The 20820-nt window shown below is 35.8% G+C and overlaps 1 protein-coding gene across 1 annotated transcript in view; it reads right to left on the bottom strand.

Annotated features, from left to right (window-relative positions):
• Nucleotides 1–20820, bottom strand: part of SLIT2 (slit guidance ligand 2) — a 285421-nt gene that overhangs the window by 78837 nt on the left and 185764 nt on the right. Inside the window, 4 exon segments of the mRNA XM_068404267.1 lie at nucleotides 9571–9709; nucleotides 12070–12233; nucleotides 14970–15041; nucleotides 19008–19079. Of these exon segments, the coding sequence (XP_068260368.1) occupies nucleotides 9571–9709; nucleotides 12070–12233; nucleotides 14970–15041; nucleotides 19008–19079 (447 nt within the window).

Below are 20820 nucleotides of genomic sequence, written 5' to 3'. Positions count from 1 at the left end.
CTAGATGGACCTTCTCCAGCTTCCCTTCATGCTGTATAAAATACTCATTTATTCCATGCTGGAGTTATTTTCTTTCCCTTGGCAGAATACACAGAGGTCCCTCAAGGTGCCTCTTCTACTTCAATACCCACCAGAAACTTGCACAAAACCCCCAGAGGTGGAACAGTGTTCATTCTGGCCAGTACCTACTTCCAGTGTGTTCAGAAACAAGCACTGGTTTCACGTGTTCCTTCTCCAGTTGTTGTGTTCTGTGTCTCTATGTCCTCTTGACTTTTGAAATTATCCCCTGCCCTCTGAATTTAATTAGGTTTTAAGATAGGACACAAGGGTACAAAGAAAGTCAAAAATGTGAACAATGACAGCACTGAACACATGCTAATAAAGAACAGACTAAATATTCTACCTACAAAAATAACTATGTCTAACAACTAAAATAAAAATTGTTTTTTAAAAAAAGAATAAAGCCCCATGATTTACCTGTAATTTTCAAATTAGAAAAATATTTGAGTAAGAGCATGGCAAATCATTTCTCTTGTGTGTGTTAAGCAGACAGGATTAGCTATCAAATTAACAAAATCACCTATTTTCGAAGCAGTCAAATGGAATATACTTTAAGTTTTGCCTGAGAAATATTAAGGTAGGAATCCCAAAGATAAATGAAATGTAATTCAGTGAAATCTGCGTTGGCAAATTAAATATATTAAGGTAAAGACGTCAATACCTCCATAGATTCCTTCACCCAATTTTAATTTGTTTCACATTTATTCAATACGTTGTCTCACGGATAATGCATTTTTCATTATTCACATGTAATTATTGTGTGTTTATATGGATATGTCATATGAAAGATGTTAAGATTTCAGCAAATTTCTACATTTTTGATAAAGCAAACAAACCATTTTGTTTTATATTGCAATGACCATAAATACTGGTTTTGCTAAGAAATAGTGACCTTCCCACGATCAAAAAAAAAGTACATAGAGAGAATTGTATTCACATATTGATGCCACAGATGAACAATCGAAACTGAGTGTCACTTATGACACGGAGTAACAAGTCATAAAACCTTTCTAGTAAAATTATAAAGTAGTATTAGTAAAATTATAAAGCCATAAGAATAATTAAATGGCCGTGAAACATTTTATAGTGAGACCAAAGAGATCTATCTCTTTAGGGTAGCACTGGAAAGTCAACACATTTTCTGGAAAAAGATAGATACGGTTATAGAGGGGTTTTGCAACCTACTAAAAATCCTAACAATACATAGTGAAACAAGACCAATGACTATGTATACATACGTATATATGGAAACCAACTTGGCAAAACCCTTCCAGAACTTCACTGGACATGCAAGACTTCTGACTGACAGCTTAACTGTTTAGGAGGTAAATTGTATTTATGAGCTAACGTCCTGTACGAGTCCTAAAAAGACCAATGTTTTGATTTAAACTAGAAAGCAGAAACAAATGCAGACACTGGAAAACAAGCATCAGTTTAATGTCTCATAACTTATTGCATCCTCCCCTCAGCATTCAGACCCATTCCTTTCAAGCTGCAAAGATGCAGGGTTCGCTCTCATTTCTGTCAGGCTACTGTAGACAGCCAAATCACACTTTGAGCTGCTAAAAATAGAGAAAGCTATCTTGTCTCTGACATTTCAGAGTTTTCCTGCTATGTGTCTTTGAACTGTCATCAATAAGTGTGCCTAAACCCTTCGCAAGTGACGTTTCTCTGTAAAGGGCCATCCTTAGAAACACCTTTGCATCTCAAAGTAAGAGTCTCTCTGTTCAACAGCTATTTATTTAAGGCTGTACTTTGGACTTTTAGGTAAGGATGAATTTTTAAAGAAAACAGAAGTGGTGAAACTGTACATATGCCAAGCTTAGCTTGGAAAAGGTACATACATAGAGCTCCCAGTTCTCAAATAAAATTCCGCATTTACGCAAAGCACTTCCCCAGTGACTGCAGTGTGATCAGGTCACTTGTCACTCTATCGTGGTTAAGTCCATCTGTCATGTTCAGGTCTGTCAGATCTCATTTCCTTTCCCCTCTTTTCTTTCTTCTTTTTCCCCTTTCTCTCCTTTCCCTTTCGTTTTTTCCCCTTCTCTTTTAATATAATGTGAGTGTTACTGTGAGAAGCAATCTCAGGAGCTTTTAATCCTGCTTAGTATCACGCAGCTCACAAAGATGTAATTGAGTGCTTGGCATAATACACAATCATTAATCAACAGACTTAGGAAAACAAAGTATAACAGAGAATGAGATGAAGGAAGATGAAAACATGAAGAGAAAAAGTAGAAATCAGGAAAGTAAGAGGAGACAAGACTGAGAGGACAAATTAGGAAACTCATGGGAAATGTAAATAAAGTTATCATGAAACAACCGTACAGCTTCTAGTTTTAGCATTCAAACATTAGAAATCTCCATTCAGAAGAAAGAACAACTTTATGTTGAAGGCCATAGTAATTACAAAGTCAGTGACTTTTCAGTACACTGGTTTATGAAGGTGAGCTGTTAAAATTCCTGACTTCTGTAAGTTTTTTCATATACTATGTGGTTTAGGGTCTTTTCTGCCCTTTACAAAGACTAAAACTTTTTATACAACTGTTGTTTAGTTAATAGCGGCAACCCTCCAGCCACCCTCCCCTCCAGCAAGCCTTCCTCCTCCCCAAAACACCATTGTAGTGACTGCTACCCTTCTAAAAATGAAGCAAGTAAGTCCTTCATTTCATTACTTAAATGGTTTTAATATAAAAAAAAAAAAAAATTAATTCCATGCTTATGTGCTTAAATAATCATTTATACAAAGCTGTAGTCATCAGAGCAGTTAATTCCCCTCCGCACCATCCTTAGAAACATTTATTGCAATTGTATTTATTTTCTTTTATTCATAATACTACAGTAAGGAAAGAGGTTTTAGAACCACTTTGACTGGTAGTTCAAGCCACAGAAGACAAGAGAAAATCAGAAGAATGTAAGAGCAGCATTTTCATGAGGTAGTCTAGCTCATTAATGGCGTTTTGGCCTCTCCTTCTGAAATAAGAACCTGTCACTTACACCATTCTGAGAGAAGGTACCAGTACAATTAATAGAATTGCTGCTGGGTTGCTGTTTGTAAGGTTTCTGATGGTCTGTTTGAACACGTGCCAAAAAGTCTCTATTCAAAGAGAACCAGAGTTATTTCTGCCGATCATTCAAAGAATTTTCATGCAGAAGGCGAATTCTAAAATGCAATCAAGTGAAAAGAGTAACGGTGCTGAAAAACTAAAACATGGAAGGAATGTCTGCATATCGCCATTAGAAAGGCTATACTTTTCAAAACCAATTCAAGTAATAGTTTTGAACCTTAAGAATGACCTTTAATGTCTTTAATATATGAGCTGTATGACAAAGGAAGAAAGCGCTAGGTGCTTTAGACCACTGGAGTTGGTTAAGCTCAGTAGACCGAACATGCCAATGAAAGAGCATCCCACAGAAATTTCTGGAAAAGAAGAGAGGTTTAAACACCAAATCTAAATCAACTCAGGTTATGATTTTTCTAATGAATGAATAACGTATCATGCTTTGCTTAAGTCAATGGAAAAATGCTAAAGTAAGGCACACTAAATAACAAAAGTCGAAGACTATTAATATGTAACATTTATGGGCAATGAATTTTGCCTCACAACGTTAACAATACAGACATTAAAATAATAGGGCTATGGGAAATTTTTTTAAATTCCCAAAATGTTTCCTTCAGATCACTCATGGTATGAAACCTTTTTGTTTGGCCCAGAGGCAAAGGTGCATTTGTGCATGTTTTTAATTCTGTGCTTCCTGCAGAATTAGTACGTGCACTAACATTGGGGAAGTCTTGGTGCTCATCCAATTATTTTGTTTTTCAAAATATATATGGAATATGAATTATTTCTGTCTCAAATAATATCACATTAATTGGACAGACCCCGAAAAGAAAACTTTAAGTATACTTATTTAGCTGTATGTGAGTTTATTTGGATAATAAAGAGGAGAATTAATTTTGCGGAAAGGGTGTAACTGGTACAGATACCATTGTACTAAGTCAATAAAGATTAAGAATTACATTTACTGAGATGCTGAATACTTGATTTTGCTCTGTGCTTTATCACACCAGAAGGGAAAAAGAGAGGACCACCACAGGCTTTATTCTCCTTCCATTTTCACTGGCAGCTACTTGGAGATAAGCAGTCCTCTTACTGAAGGCATCTTCCCAAGAGGCAGTTGGCAGACAATGCATTGCCTGCTAATTGACTTCATGCAATGGGAATTGCTAGTTTTAGTCAACTGACTTCTGTACCAATTGAGAAGTTAGAGCAGTACGACAAAACCCTCTCTGCCACACCTTGATGCTCGCTGGTAAATGCAACTGCATTGGAATGAAACAGCATTTTAGCAAATGGCTCTGTCTCCTGCTCCCACCATCACAGGACTCCTGCTCATTCCTAAACCACTTCAGCTTCCAGTGCAAATTCATTTTCCTCAGTGGTTTAGACTATTACATCAAACCCAGAGATGGGGAGGCTGCAGTGCAGTGCAAGCACATAGTCTGTTTGCCAGCTCTGCTACAGAAGCAGTAGTCATCAGCAGAGAAGACAGCTCCTACTATCTTAAAACGTCATCCCAAAACATTCGTCCAGCAGAACTATCAAGGTACTGCAAAGTCATGACATCAGTATTAGACTCTAAACAGAAAGCCTTTTCTTTTACTTTTCCCCAAAGAGCTAACTCAGAGCTTCAACATCCAAAATTTTACTCAATTGAAACTGCCAATGATTAATACTTAAGAAATCCAATATTCCATTAGAAGGGGTTTTTAGCATATTATTTAGATACAGGTTAATTTATCAACTCCCTGGAAAAAAAAAGGCATAAAATTGTCAATATGGAATGTACACATTAAAACCTATAGTTTAATTATATATACTAGAAGGACAGAGAACAAGATTATTAACACCACCTAGACTTTATGAAGCATTGTCCCAGATGGACTGACAATGTAATGAATACAAAATATTTTCGTGCATAAACAGATCAGACAACATTTTATCTGCAGGAAGTTTGTGTTGGGCAAAGAGGAAGAAATCAGCGCTTCATAAGGTACAGAGGAGTTGAATAAGGCCAGGCTTGCCATTTAGAGAAAGGATGGAAGAAATGGATGGAGAACACGGCAAAATATCACAAAATCATGAGCATATGTTGAAGCCAACTTCACAAGAACCTCAAGAAAAAAGTAACTGATTACAGACATTCAAAAACTAAATATGGATTATATTCTTATTAAGAGTAACCTGCTATACATAAGAACAAAGAAATAAGAGGCAGAAATGGGTGGAAAAATGAAATCTCACAAAAATAAGTTGTCAAATTTTAAGCAATTCTATAAAGGAGGGCTGACAAAATTTAATGTCAGCCTCACAGGAAAAGGTTATTCAGATGAGATACAATAAAGCAAAGGCGAAAGGCAGGAAAGATGTACGCACCAGACGTGTGTGTGGACCATGAAGCTGACTGAAGCATAACATGACAGGCTGGTTATACTCAGCACTGGATTCTGCAAATACAGCCTATAAACAGGTGACAACATTGTAGGGCAGAGAAACTAGTCCAGAGTAAGGGAATCTGAAAGTATTATGGATTTTTCAAATGTTCCTGTCAATGAAGTGTATCTAGAAAATCAGACGACAATATTCAGTTGAAAATGCAGAAAAAGATTGACAAATATAGAAAAGTACTAAAAAGATTGGACAACATCTGACACATGTCAAATAGAAGTATAATGCCAATTTTCTTGTGGTGTGCACAAGAATCTGGTAATGGTAGTATTACAAAAATGAGTGAACAAATAATAATTTGGCTGTTAAAGTCTGTACATCCTTCAGAAAACAACAGGGAAGCAGTACATTTCTCTTTCCCTCTCTCCCTGAGAACTGGGGAGCTCCTGCTAAAGTGTGTGCTTAAAATGGTGATTAAGATAATAAAGCCATGTGTGTGGGAACTGTATAATGGTGGTGGAAATACAGTGCTCACTATACCCTTCTGCCTTGTTCAGCAGCTCCTCAGCATTCTCAACGCTACCGTGACAGCATGGTCTCATCTCTTCAAATGTTTACTGCCAGCTACCATTTTGGCATACTGACAACATTACCACATTAGGACTAAGTGAAAAAACAGATTATTTTATGGGATACGATCGTTCTTTCTAATCTAATCTGAAGGGGTTGCTATAAGTAACAGCTGCAAAGTACTTCTTCAAAAATTAAGCTTTTAAACACTTTTTATTGTATGATAACAACATAGGAATGTTACAATCTTTCTGCATGTTGCAGTTAATTAAAAGTAGAGAGGACTGAAGTGTTTTATAGAGCAGCTTTAAAAAGCAACATACAAGCAGATTCAATGTTCAGAAATGTCTGTGAGTGGAATAATACGATTATATCTATGAACTAGTTCATGACAAAACTGTAAAAGCTAAAAAAAAAAAAAAGGCCAAGGACTCTTCATGGGTAGTTCAAAGGAAAACATGGTGCAATATATGCCGGCAGTTAAAGAAAGCAAGTGAGTATTATGTTGCAAAAGGCAAGTGAAATAAAACGGAGATTCCATTAATATAAAGTGATAGTTCACTATCATCTGCAATACTGTATTCAACTCTGGTCATTGCAGGTCAAAAAAATTTAGAAAACAAAGCGTTCAGAGAAAAAGGAGGAGATTTAATTAAGACTTAAGGAGATTAATAATAATGGAAGGTTTGGGCATCCAAAAAGATTGAATGGACTTGGAACAGTTAGTTTAGAGAAGAGATGAATGAGGGTGGCATGCAAAATAGAAGGTGACAGGACAAATTATGAACCTGAATGTATTTTCCCTCCCCTCTACAAAGACAAAGGAAAATTAATGAAATTTTAAAAGACTATATTTTAAACTGGAAGATTTTGAGCATAACCCCCTCCCCCAAAATTTATTAGCTTAAAATAACATGGAGATTCAGAACTTAGTATGGTTTAAAGCAGATCGGATGTTTCAAAGAAAACCTTTTTTTCCCCTAAAGATACGTACATTTTTGTGTTTCAGAAGAAGAACCCCAACACACGTTGGAAGCAAGGAAAATATTTGTCCTATTGGTGCTTTACTTCTGAAGTTGTATATTGCTGTTTCCAGAACATTCTTCAGGGACAACTGATGCAGACCACTGGCCAGGGTGAAGTGCTGGTTTGATCCAGTCTCGTAGACTTCCCTCACTTCATTATCGGTAAAACCTTTTTTTTACTCCATAAACCACTCATTCTCCAACCTCTTCTCTCTCTCTCATTCTCTTCGATGCTAAGACAGTAAATATACCTGCCACTCATGACAATCATAAATGAACTATCACTAATTATTTTCCTCACATTAAAGCAACCAGTATAGTATAAAGCTTTCCTCACACAACCATTAAAATATACTTATTTGTCGAAATGTCAACTTCTCTTCAACCTATTGACAAGGAAGCAGCAAAGATCATGTAATTCTCTATCAAATGCTCACATCATCCTCTACTCTAATTCTTTCACTCCATTTATCCCCCAGTTTCAGAGCCTTTGATGTGCCTATTTTATTTCTTTCTTTCCCTGTACATTTCTCTCCTTACCTTCCACTCACTGGAAAGTTTTGTTTTCACTGCATGGTAAGTGCAGCCAACCACTGTCTCAAATCATATCTCAGTCCTTCCATCTGCTTTACTCAGAATCTAAGTCAATCACTGAAGTTCAGTTTTCTCGTCACACTAACATTCACTGGTATGTATCTGTTTAATATAAAATAATTACTAAAATTTGGCTTTCTAGTGTTCTATCTCTTCTTGCACCAGCTTTTGAATACATGTATGTTCACATGTCTTATGGCATGAATGGTGTTAACTGTGCAAAATACTGTGATTTTATTTAGCCAGCACTTACAAACTAGATACAATACAGAGATACAGTTTACACTGTATCACTATAAACTATATACAGTATAGCACAGTGTATATACTGTACATATTTATACGAACACACATGTACATATTTATCTATATTAATGGATTATGGATCTCAGCATGTGAAAAGGCCTCACTCTGGCATTTGAACACTGCCTAGCCTAGCAGGAGACATTGAGCCTCGGTTTGGAATCTGTTAAAATGCTTAGCTAAATGCTGGAGGTGTTGTTATGTGTTTGCTTTTACTCTCCAGGCCAATAAACTGCTGAAGATCATACTAGTCCATGCTTAAAACTCAACAACATTTCTTACCTAGATAATATAGTGAACAGATTAGTGGAAAGCACCTTTCCGTTCTGTAAATTCCCATTTGCCTTTACCTTATGCTCATTTCTTTTAACAGTGGATTCAGATTGAACTAGTAACTCCCATATCCTATAATTTCTTTGGGAGTGATGACCCTTAAAATAAAGATTCAGAAGCACCCTTGCAATCTCTAGTACTGGATTTCTCAAGGAAGTACAGATGTTAACCACCTTACTTTTGCCTTCTCAGATTACCCTCTGAGGATACCGCTTCAGCAGAATACTTATTATATGTGGTATAGGTTGCTGATCTTTCATGCAAAGATACGCTTCGCTAACAGGGAGTCTGATGAATAAAGTGACTGAAGGCAAGTGTTGTGGTTTAACCGCAGTAGACAGCTCAGCCTCACACAGCTGCTCGCTCACTCCCCTCACAGCAGGATGGGGGAGAGAATCAGAAGAGTATAAGTGAGAAAACTCATGGGTTGAGATAAAGATAGTTTAATAGGTAAAGCAAAAGCTGTGTGCACAAGCAAAGTGAAACAAGGAATTCATTCTCTACTTCCCGTCAGCAGGCAGGTGTTCAGCCATCTCCAGGACAGCAGGGCTCCATCACGTGTAACAGTTACTTGGGAAGACAAACGCCATCACTCTGAACGTCCCCCCTTCCTTCTTCTTCCCCTATCTTTTATGCTGAGCATGACGTCCTACGGTATGGGATATCCCTTTGGTCAGCTGGGGTCAACTGTCCCGGCTGTGTTCCCTCCTGACTTCTTGTGCACCCCCAGCCTACTTGCTGGTGGGGTGTTATGAGGAGCAGAAAAGGCCTTGACTCTGTGTAAGCACTGCTCAGCAATAACTAAAACATCCCTGTGCTATCAACACTGTTTTCAGCACAAATCCAAAACACAGCCCCGTACCAGCTAGTATGAAGAAAATTAACTCTATCCCATCCAAAACCAGCACAGTGAGCAACCCTGAAGGCAAGGGGGTTTATAGCAGTTGAAAAGCCACTCACTCGCAGAAAAGCAGGTATTCCCAAATTCTAAAACCAACTCAGAATGCAGTTTTAACTATGGATTGCAAGTTGTACATACAAAAATTACTCATAAGAGAACATAAAGGTCTTAAATATTTTCATATACCTGCATATTCCTTTTATATCTGAATTTGAATGTGCATTCCAAAATTTCTACCCTGTATTATGCATGATTTTACACAAATAACAAAAATGAATACATAGGAAAAAAATGTTTTCTGCAAGTTCATTGAAAAAAAAGTCAGATTACGCACATTTCAGTAATGGTTTCTGGAAGGTTCGTTGGGATCTCAGTAAGGCCTTTCCCACGACAGTCCACAATGTTGTTACTACAGGTGCATGCAGCAGGGCAATGCAAGACACTACAGGACGGAGCCATGAAGGACTGGTGACCTGCAAAGGAAAAGAGTTTCTCCTAAAATTGTACAATACTGTCAATCAGCAGTCCAGTTTACCTCAATAGTAAAACATCGCATTTTACACTTCCTCGAAAAATTTAAGGCGGAACTTCTAAAATAAAGATTGTAGTCTATCGATACTTTTGAATTGCATTAATTTAAATATCCAGTTAACAGCAACATGTTGATACAATACTGAGAGATGAAAGACAAACGCTCAACTATTGCGCTAGCATTACATCATTTTTCAACTTTTTAGCAACTCGCATTCAAAATTATCTTGTTAAAGAAGACTAAATGTGGTCCATTTTTCAGGTATATTTCATTTATTCTGTGGTTTTAAAAACTAATTACTAATTTATCTAGTTTTCAGAATTGTGTGTAATATTAAATATGCATGTCAATAGAAATGAATGAATTTTGCTACAAAAACTGAAGGTGTCCTGCTAGTTATGTTCTGTTCTGCAGAAGACTGTACTTATTTGAGTACAGTCCTTCAGTTATAGATCACTTACAGACAATTTTGGAGTTATGACATTTTCATTCAGTCCCACAAAAATAAATAAAAGCTTTGACTTCACAGGTCATACTCTCACTCTCTGTGTTAGCTCAGCAGACTTCTTCCTCCCACAATCGACCATTATTACTAACTAGGGTGGCTAATTTACATGACATTTTTTCCCCCCAAGTTCTTGTGCTATACATTAAACTCAGCATTTATAATTGCATTTAAACATAATCACTTCATTTTTAGGTATGTTTTAGAAAGTAAACAACTTATTATATATTCCTGCAAATAGACAGATTGCACATTTTATAATATATTAATGTATTCATTCTTGTATCGATTTAATGATACGGAATTGCTGTTTTGTAATGATACAGAAAGGCATGAAGGGATGAGAAAGACATGAAGCCCTCTTTTTCTTTCTTTTTTTATTAAGATAAAAAAAGCTAGAGACTGTTCTGAAATCCTCAGGGAAAAAACCTTCTTGACTATGAAACCACAAATTAATCTAAGATCTCTCTCACTATATTTAATGGCATATATTAACATAGAACGGGCACATTAATAACATAAGTTGCAGCCAGTGCTGTTCCTACTTACAACTTCAAATAACAACTGCTCAAGTTTTAAATTACTGAAAAGGTTAGTCTTTTGAGATAGTAGTTTACAATATAATAATTTGATTTCACATTTATGTATGTGTTACAAAAGTACAAATAGCTGCCAAAACTAACAACACATACTACTCCTTTTATACTAACAGGCAGGAAATATTTCACCTGCCTTTATTAAAGAAAAGTACCACGATCCAGTGAGAAAACATGGTTATTCCCTTTCCTCAAAATCAGCATTATAATGACCAAGTTATAAAACTTTTCTCGACACTTAGGCTCTGCAGCCATACCATTTACAAATAAGATACATGAAGTGATCTTGTTAGGAGCCCTTTTAAGTGTACATAAAGGCAGAATTAATAGTAAGAATACTGTTAGCATTTGCCACGCGAAGATGGCAGTGCCTTACACTTTGATGTCAGAGGTTGTTTAATAAGGACAAAACATCATGTTCTCCATAAAACTCTTAAAAGCACAGACCTGTGCAAATTTTGGCATATTTGGCAACAGGCTTCTGGGGGTCTGCAGAAAATCAACCAGTAGAAACAACCCTGCTGAATGACTGAAAAGACAGATAGCTATATTCCAGTTGGTTCTTAACGTTTTTGAGGAAACTTGAAACAGTAGACAAAGTTTACAGAAACTTTTCAATCTGAATCTAAAAGTACTTAAATAAGAAAGATAAACTTGCCTTCTTCCTCATCTAGAAGATATGAATAAAGGAAAAAAAATTGAATAGAGAAAATGTGATTAGTAATGAACTGTTAGTCATTTCATTATTTCATATCAGAAAATAACCTGATGCACTAAAGCATACCCATAACATTCAGAAAGTTACTTAGGAATTCAGAATATTATTTAAACTGCAGAAAATAACAAGAGAAAGCAACAACCTGTAAAGTTAAAAAAGAATAATTCCTTATTACTAAAGCCTTATGTTCTCAGTCAGTGCACCTTTTACTTCATTTTCTCCATCTCTCCCCCATAATTGTACTTTTAGAAGGCTATATAATCTATGTGAATGCAGCATTTACACAAAATTTGTAAGGACAGAAGCACCCCCACACAAGATACAAATAGCGATAAAAATTATTAGTTTATTTTTTAATAAACATTAATGCTTGGATTATGGAAAAGCTAGCACAAGGCACCATGCAGCTCTAGCAATCACCACGGAGCTGTCAGTAGGTGTGTTTTAAAACAGGACTCAGTGAGCAAATCTGTTTCCCTTACCGCTGCAGACAAACTCCCGTTTTTGGACCTCCGCTACGTTGTGTCCCCGCAGGTGGGACGGCCCCATGCACTGGGTGTAGAGGCCGACCCGCGGCCGCTGCCGCAACCAGTCGGACAGCCAGGCCAGGTGGCAGTCACAGTAGAGGTTGTTGGAGTGAAGACGACTGCACGGAAAGAAACAGGTCAATACTTTCAAATTAGGAAGAACAAAGAGAAAAGCAACCAATTTTCCCAGCCCCCACTTCAGCAAGCAACTATGCTGATTTATTAATAAAAATTTTTAACGAGGTATCAATTTTTCACATCTTTCAGTGAAAGTCTGGGAGTTAAATGCTAATAAATAAAACTATACAAGAAGAAAAATTACTTTTTATTTGTGGTCTAGTTAATTAGAAAAAAAAAGCTTCCTAATAAAGTAACCTATCTGTAGTTTCTTTTGTCTAAAAGAAAGAAGTAAATATACAAGAGCTTGAAAGGTGCTGTGGGACTCTTTAGTCCAGATCTGTACAAACAGTGAATAAGAAAAAAAATGTCTCAAATAAATTGCTCTATAGTGATAATATACTGTCAGAAAAAAAGAGTTAATAAAAGATTTGGTTTCCAATTAGATATATCTGTAAGTCTGGCCATTATTATTCTCTATAGAAACAGACTGAAAAATCCTTTAACAGGTCATATTCATTTTCTGCTGAACAAGACAGAGTAATAACTCAATATAAAACACCTTTTTTCACATCCCTTTTCTGATTTCCTTTCTTAATCACAGAAAGGGGGATTAGCTGCTTTTGGCTCCTAGGGACCTATGTTCTAAGCAATGCCTGAAATTAAAAGACCAAATGGCAGCAAGTGATGGAATTAAGTAAGTCGCCTCTCTGTTTGCAGGGTCTGACACAAGATCATGGCTCCTTGCCAAGTGGCAAAAAGCACTTTGCCATTGATAAAATATCAGAAATGTATTCACTAAATTAGGTAAATTACTTTTCTCTGGCTCTTACTTTTCTCTGGTTCTCACATTTTCTCAAACTACAGAAAAGGATGTCCATAGCTATAAATCATATCCTTACTCAGAATCATCCATAACAGAGAAATGTCATTTTGGTCCTTTTTAGCTGATGTGCTCAATCCTAACTAAATAACTGGAAAGGAAGTGCAAGAAAATCAGAATTTAGACAAGGAGTCTAATTAATTCATTAAAATAAAACAACTCTAAAGCAACATGAAATGTGTAACCAACATAAACAAAAGATTTTAACTAATTCACTTTTTTTTTCTCCCTATAAATGACTAGAAATTAAAGGCAATGTATTTTTCTGTACTAATTCTTGGGTGGGTGCTTTGCAAATATAGTTCACTATATAGCACACTCATTCAGTACAATCTGTGGCCAGCTGTAGGCAAGAACACCATTGCAAATCAGAACTAATGCCACTGAAATCAATACGGTTATACAAGCATATTCTGACTGCAAATGGGATGTTACAGCTATAATCTAGGACTCTGTATATCCATTTTCTTTTGTTTCCAAAATAAATTTTCAAAATATGAAATATCCTACCAAAAAAAGTGTAAATGTTACTAATTTGATTCACTGTAATTTGTGGTTCAGCATATAAACTGTATTTGAAGGTTTGACAGAGGCAGAGACATTCATATTTTCAAGTCTCAAACCCAAAAGAATGGAATGAAATTCTATTCTCGAAATATAACTGAGGCCACCAAATGCCCATGGTCAGCAGGATTTAAGTGGTCCTGTATTTGTCCAGGCAAAAATAGTTACAATTCTGTTATGAAATCAACAGAACTACCGACCTGCGTGATGTTTCTTCAGTTACGAATGGTATGTTAACTCAAGTGAATAGCCCTACTGATTTTCAAAACAGTTGTGCAACCCAACATGCGTAAAAGAAAATGGACAGGCTCTTTGTAAAAGTAGTTCTTTAACAGTAAGAGCTACTCTTGAAGTCTGATAGAAACATCCCAGTCATTTTTGATTCCCACTTCACTGGAAATCTGTTTGAAAGAGTCTCAGGGCTAAACCTGGATACATTTGGGTTTTGCCACTCAATGCAATATACATTTATTCTTAGTTCATTATAAACATACAAAAGAAATAACCCCAAAGTGTATCACTTGCATACACACTCTTTTCACTGTGTTTTGTTTTAGAAGCCTGAAATGTTCGTCTGTGAAAGTCATAACCTCTAAAAATGGGGACCTTACTGTAAATGCTGACACGACTTTAATTATAATAGCACTACCGGTTGATGCTATAATCTTGTGTTACAAAGAATGTTGGAGAGCCAGTTTAGTTTAATTAGGTCTGCTAGCAGTACAGTAATAAAAGCATAAAGATTTCCCATTTATCACATCTGACAGCCAATCAAAGATTCTTCCATGTTCCTAAATGAAACGTGACCCATTCAATAGCTCAAAGTAAAACAAATTTTTGACTTTCAAAACCCACCAGTTTCTTTCTCTATACAGCTGTAAGAACCTCCTCCCAACGCCATCTTTTTTGTTAGAAGGTGAAGCTTTTCTGTGACTGAATACAGAACTATGGAAAACCCAGTTGGGAAAAGGACATGAAACTATTTTTATAGACTTATTCATCTCACATCCTAAAAAAGCTGATGGAAAAGGATGCAACTGCTTCTTTATGCCCTGAGCCCCAAGTATCAGCTTAGGGGTCACTTGTTAGTTTTACCTTTCAGAATTAGCTGCAATACGTGCACACACAGAGTTCACACTCATCAACCTCATACCTCAGTATTTTTTTTAACAGAGCTTATGCTGTCTTTGACTGTATATGTATTTATAGACCACAGACAAAACTCGATAGAGGAAAAAAATTATATGCTGGGCTGAAAAAAATGGCAGCCATTTTCAGTGTGACTACTTACAATGTTCTGAGTTTGGGCATATGGTTGAAACTTGCCACAGAGAGACGAGTAATGTTGTTATTGTTGAGAGTGCTGTGAAGTCAAGAAGAAGCGTATTAACATGTTACAATTATGTCACATTTACTACACTTTCAAAAAAGGCATATCTAATGAGGTCATGGTGTACTGTTTTTAGGGATGGGTATCAGGAAAAAAAACATGCTTTTGATGTACTTTATCTCCCTATTCAATCCTTCGTAAAACATTATGGTTTGACCATTCCATTAATAATACTAAGTAATTTGAGGTCCCAGTAACCTATGATTCACTCAAATGGAGCTTCCACCAATGCTGAGAACATCTACGGCGTTCAAGCTAAGGTTGTCATCCTGATGTAAAAAAGAGAGTTCTTGGAGAAAATTTCTTGATTCTAGGCGTCTAGTTTCTATCTTCTGAGAGTCTGTATTTTTTGACAGAGCATATAACTACAACATCTGCCTGAGCTTTCAAGAATTTTAGGAAAAGTTTAACTCTGGGCTGCAGTTATGTTTTACATGGAACAGAGTTGCTATAGAAGACCCAGAGCTGTATGAATAACAGGGGAACTTCTGCTATACAATGGAAGGAGTCAGGAATCTTAATACTTTAGCAAACTAATAATTTAAAATTTAGACAAGGTGCCTAGAACTTGAGTTAGGAACGAGGAACAAATCTTAGCCAATTGCTGGCTAGAACAGACCCATCATACTCGGTAAGTGTAGTTTATAAAGATAATGAAACTTTATGAACTATCATGCAGTTAAATATTGTCTTTAGGCTGCAAATAAAATGCAAACAAGCTTGACTTCAGAACAAGGAAACAAGCGACAGAATTTACAGTTTTGACTTAGAGATCACTCATTTGAGCAGAATGGAGAGTGTGTTCTGGGATTTTAAACATATAACTATGGAGCTAATAAATAATAATTCCCACTGACCAACTCTTTTTTCCCTTTTGAAACAAAAAGTGGTTTATCTTTTTCTTTATTTTTTCTTTTTTTTTTCTTTTTTTTAAAAATCAAAAAGTATAATTTGTGCTCATTTAGAATAAATTTTTAAGTACTCTCTGATCCTGAAACACAGAAAGGTAAATTCAGAGCACCCTGAACAGGATCAGGTATACACCTCCACATTAACCAGGCAATTAATTACTGGTGCAATGTGCTGCATTTTACCTTTGTGTGCTTACTCATTCCATGTCCTAAATGTTTTCTTCACCGTGCATAAGGGATCTCCCCTGTGTGCCCTTAGGGCTACATAAACAAAGATGAGAATAATCAAAAGAAGAAGAAAAAGGGAGAATCACGCCCTTTTTCAAAACAGAACAAATATGAAACGACAAAAAATGGCCAAATGGGTGTATCCACAAAAGGTGTCTTAATGAATAAATGACAATCAGTAAATCTTGACAGGATTTTCTTATAAGGTCCACATGGTAAATGACAGCTTCCATAGTTCTTCCTGCATGACTTCTTACAAGGTTTTGAAATCATATTTTTTCAATGAAGGGAATGGAAAGCAGTACATATTTCCACAGCTGTTAGCTGTTTAAAGAAGGTATATCTACAAATGTTTTAATTTTCAATTTCAGATGTTTGACGTTTGCCTTGCTATTTTGTATACGTGAGCTAGTATTTTATTTTTGAAAGGGTGCACAAAAGTATCAGGACTAGACATAAGGGATACATAAGGAATTAAATAATTTTCATAACTATTTCTATCTAACGATGAAAATGTTTGATTTCATTACAGAGATGTAATTAAAAAAGAAGTTGCTTTCATACTTTTACCAAAGCATTACATACTACTGCAGAGAGTGTGATGACTGAAAGACAGTTTTTAAAATTTCTTAGGTACTTTAAGTTTTTTAATATGACAGCACTATATATTTTCCCATAATCACTTTTTCCCCAGTATAGCAGATTTTCCTTTAAAAAAAAAAAAAGAAAGAGAAAAAGTAAAAATAAAATTTCACAGAAATTCACAGGGAGGATTATACCTATAATTGCTATTCTCTTTCAGAATTTTCCACATTTCAGGTTGATTTTGCATCTTTAACACTAACAGCTTTTAAGATTCTGCATTTATTTAACTAATATATAAGACCTGTTAGTTTGGTAAACATTTCAAACTGTCACTGAACAGGATTACAACCTAGGTAACTTTAAAGGTTATTTAAAAACTTTATCATATACTTATAGTTTGAAGTAATATACACATTCTGTGCTTAGATAAAATAATTAACTCCAAATGAAAACAAAATATGTAGTCTTATGCTACTCTGCATATCCAGTATGGTCTGATCTACGTATCTTTCATTCCTTAAGTTATATTGGAAAGGAAGCTGAATGAGACACAAATCCTTCAGTATTGTTCGAAATATCTATCTCAATTTTTAAAAAACTTAACCTCTACATCATTTCTTATCACATAACTCAGACAGTGAATATTTAGTTGTAATTTGAACAATGCTAATATTCTATGTATATTCATTCACAAAATTCTAATTACCTACTTTTTCAGCAGACTATTATTTTAACAGAGTTCTTTTCCTTTTTTGCATTCATTGAAATCAATGTGAAAATTTTACCACTGACTTCAACTGGCAAGGATGACCTTTTCAGAACACTAAAAACTGCAAGCATTAAAAAATGCAGGAAATATTTGATTTTTAAAAAAAATTTACATTTAATACTTTCACTTGTAAAGAAAGGCTTGTATTAAAAAACATAACTAGATTAAGCCATCACTAGAAAAGTTATTCTGCCATATATATGAGTTCCAAAGATAAAAATCTCACAGAACATCAGGTTTACTGACAGAGAACCAACAATTCATCAACTTCACAATTAGATGTAACATCGAACCTACAGTACATTTTACATGGCTTTATACCAGAAAGTTAACAATAGGCTTGTTACTCTATAATTACAACATAAACCCCCCGAAATTTAGCTGTCAGATCCATTGACTCATAAGAAAGACCAACTATTGCTTAATAATAAACAACTTTATCACCAGCAGCTCACATATTCTTTAGTTTCTTGGACATACAGACACTGTCTATTGCCAAAGAAACTTCTTTACTTCAGAATTTAAAAAAAAAAACAAAACCCAACAAAAAAACCCTCCCTCACCCCCTCAAGGTGTTGTGATTTACCAAGAGTGATTCAAACTACCATGAAGTAACTCACTGATACACAAAGTCTTTCACTTCTATTAACATAGAAAGCCCAGACAAAATGTGACATTTTGACTGACAGAGCAAATATTTCGGGAATGTGTCCTGTGTCTCAGATTCTTTGAGAACTGCGGCACTTTGCTCATTACAGTAACTATTTTCAGGTCAGAGGTCGCTGATGATAATTTTGTTACCTTTAACCTCACTGATGACCACTTTGAGACAGTGAGAAAAAGTATGCAAACGAGTATTGCAATACTCACATTCAGTGATATAAAAAAAGATATTTTTCTACACGTATATATATTTATACACATAAAATTTAAAATGTTAAAAAAAGCAGTTAACATGCTAAACATCTTAACACATAACAGTAGTGTTTGACAGAAAAGTGTCTCTTTGAGAATATCCAGATTATCAAATATATATAGTATATTGTTCCTGACAGACAGTCTGAAAGACCAAGTTGTTGTCAGAGTGTACAACAAAGGCAAGCCTGAAAATGTTCAGCATTTCAACAGTGATGGATAATTTATAAAGTTAATTGGATTCATTAAGCTGCCCCCCCCATTTTAAAAGGAAATATATTCTTTTCTTGCAGTATCTGCCATCTGCTTTTTTTTTTAATATTGTGTTTAATGGCTGTCTTCCAGAGTAAAGGAACATCTCTGCCTCTCCACATCTTTTTACCATTTTATAGCACATTGTGGTGGATTATTTTAAGACATCTTTTCACTAGACCATCCTGACACCAGGCTGCAGCTCATAGATAAGCTTTTACATTACTACTCCCCAGATACTGAGCTCTTGCTACACGTAAGAGATACAGGAATACTTACAGCACTTCCAGGTCGCGCAGAGCCCTAAACGCCCCATCTTCAATACAGCTGATCTGGTTGTAATCCAGTTGCCTGTTAAACAGATTAGGAAGGTATTTGTAAGGGAAACGAGCATTGGCAGCGTTGGGCGCAAAGAAAGCCTCCTGAAGGGCCGGCAGAGCTAGGCCACGCTAACCAAAACGCTCTCGCAAATGCGCTCGTATGCTTGAGACTGTCACACAGCATGCTGGCCTGGATGCTGCCACAGAAATCCCTTTTTGTTCTGAACTGTCTGCGCAAAACAGCAGCGCTGGGAAAGCTCCAGTAAATAATAACTGCACCTTATATTAAATGCCAAAGGAACGCAATTTCATTACATCAAGAAAAGCTATCCATTAAAAGCTCTCAGCGTCATCTCGCTGAAACAATTTCATTAAGGTAAAGGACGGTAAATCACTTAATGTCACATGCATCCCCTCGGTGACCTAACAGAATCCATTTATCAGAGCAGCCCAGCTGCATGTTAATTCCACCCGCTGTGGCAGGGACCGGTGAGAGACACCACTTTTAGGGGTCTCTGCGTGTGTGCATGCCTGGACCGGGTGGGAGGTGCGGGAAGGGGAATTAGAATAATTACCTTCTAGAATATTTCTATATGTAGAAACAATAGTGTCCAAGGCTTTTACATACTTAGTTACTTATCTCCTTTAATTCTGCTCCAAATGAAACTAGGATTTCTGCTGTAACCTTCAGTATGTGGTTTTCTACGTACTTTGTGCTCTCTGCAATTATATGCAGATAGGATGTTGTGACAGAGCACATGAATTCTGGACATAAAACTCAGCAATCCGTCCCATGCATTATTAATCTGTAAGTAGTAAGTTATGAAAAATTTACATTCATTTCTCTGAAGAATATTATTACCTTTTCAATTCAAAACATTGATACAGTACATACTGCCCAATTAAAAAGTCTGCTGAAATTAACAACCATGCATATACAAAATCCCATTTTCTCTGCTGATAAAAGCTTTTCCTATAAATACTGCCATGTCTTACACATTTCAGGGCGTGACTTGCAAAGCAAAGATGATACAATCTGACTTTAAACAACCAGAAGACCTCTCCAAGCTGGTAACTTGTCAGTGTCAGATAATATATATGATTAAATGTGTGTGAACAATACTAAGAAAACTAACAAAATACAAATGAACTCTGCCCTTCTGTCTTCAATTATATATTAGCTAGCAGGGCTAATGAGGCTTTTACAAAAGCATTTTCTGTGATTCTTCTGAATCTATGATAACATTTTACTTTATTAATAAATCATCACACCCACTGTTGAATGTAATGTACCAACTTCTATAAAGTTCTTCTAGTTTCACCATATTTTCCATCTGAATTACTACTACACAGCAATAAAATATTGTCATAACTGTAACAGTGTCTGTGTTTCTGTGTACTGAAAGCTAAATGCAAACTATCATTTCCCGAATATGATCTTTAATCATTTTGGTGCAATGTTACAGCACCAGTGCTGCAGTGTCAGGATATTTAAGCCCACTTTCTCAAGCTTCTTCAATTTAAATAATGAATTTCATTTAACAATTAAGTTAATAGCCTTTTTATTTTAAAGAGCTAAAATATATACACAGTACAATTCTCTAACCTCTTGAACAATTTATCAAAGCTATTTAAATTAGTACAATGGCATGAAATGTTACCCTTGACACAATACAAAAGAGAAATTGTTTCCAGACAAATTGGAAAAATCTTTTAATGCCATCAAATTTGCCTAATGCAGTCTGTAGGTTAATCTGTAAAAGGGTGAGCTG

Source organism: Nyctibius grandis, chromosome 6, assembly GCF_013368605.1.
Source record: "Nyctibius grandis isolate bNycGra1 chromosome 6, bNycGra1.pri, whole genome shotgun sequence".
Taxonomy (NCBI): Eukaryota; Metazoa; Chordata; class Aves; order Nyctibiiformes; family Nyctibiidae; genus Nyctibius; species Nyctibius grandis.
The sequence above is the reverse complement of the archived record's forward strand: the minus strand, read 5'-3'. Positions and strand labels throughout refer to the sequence as shown.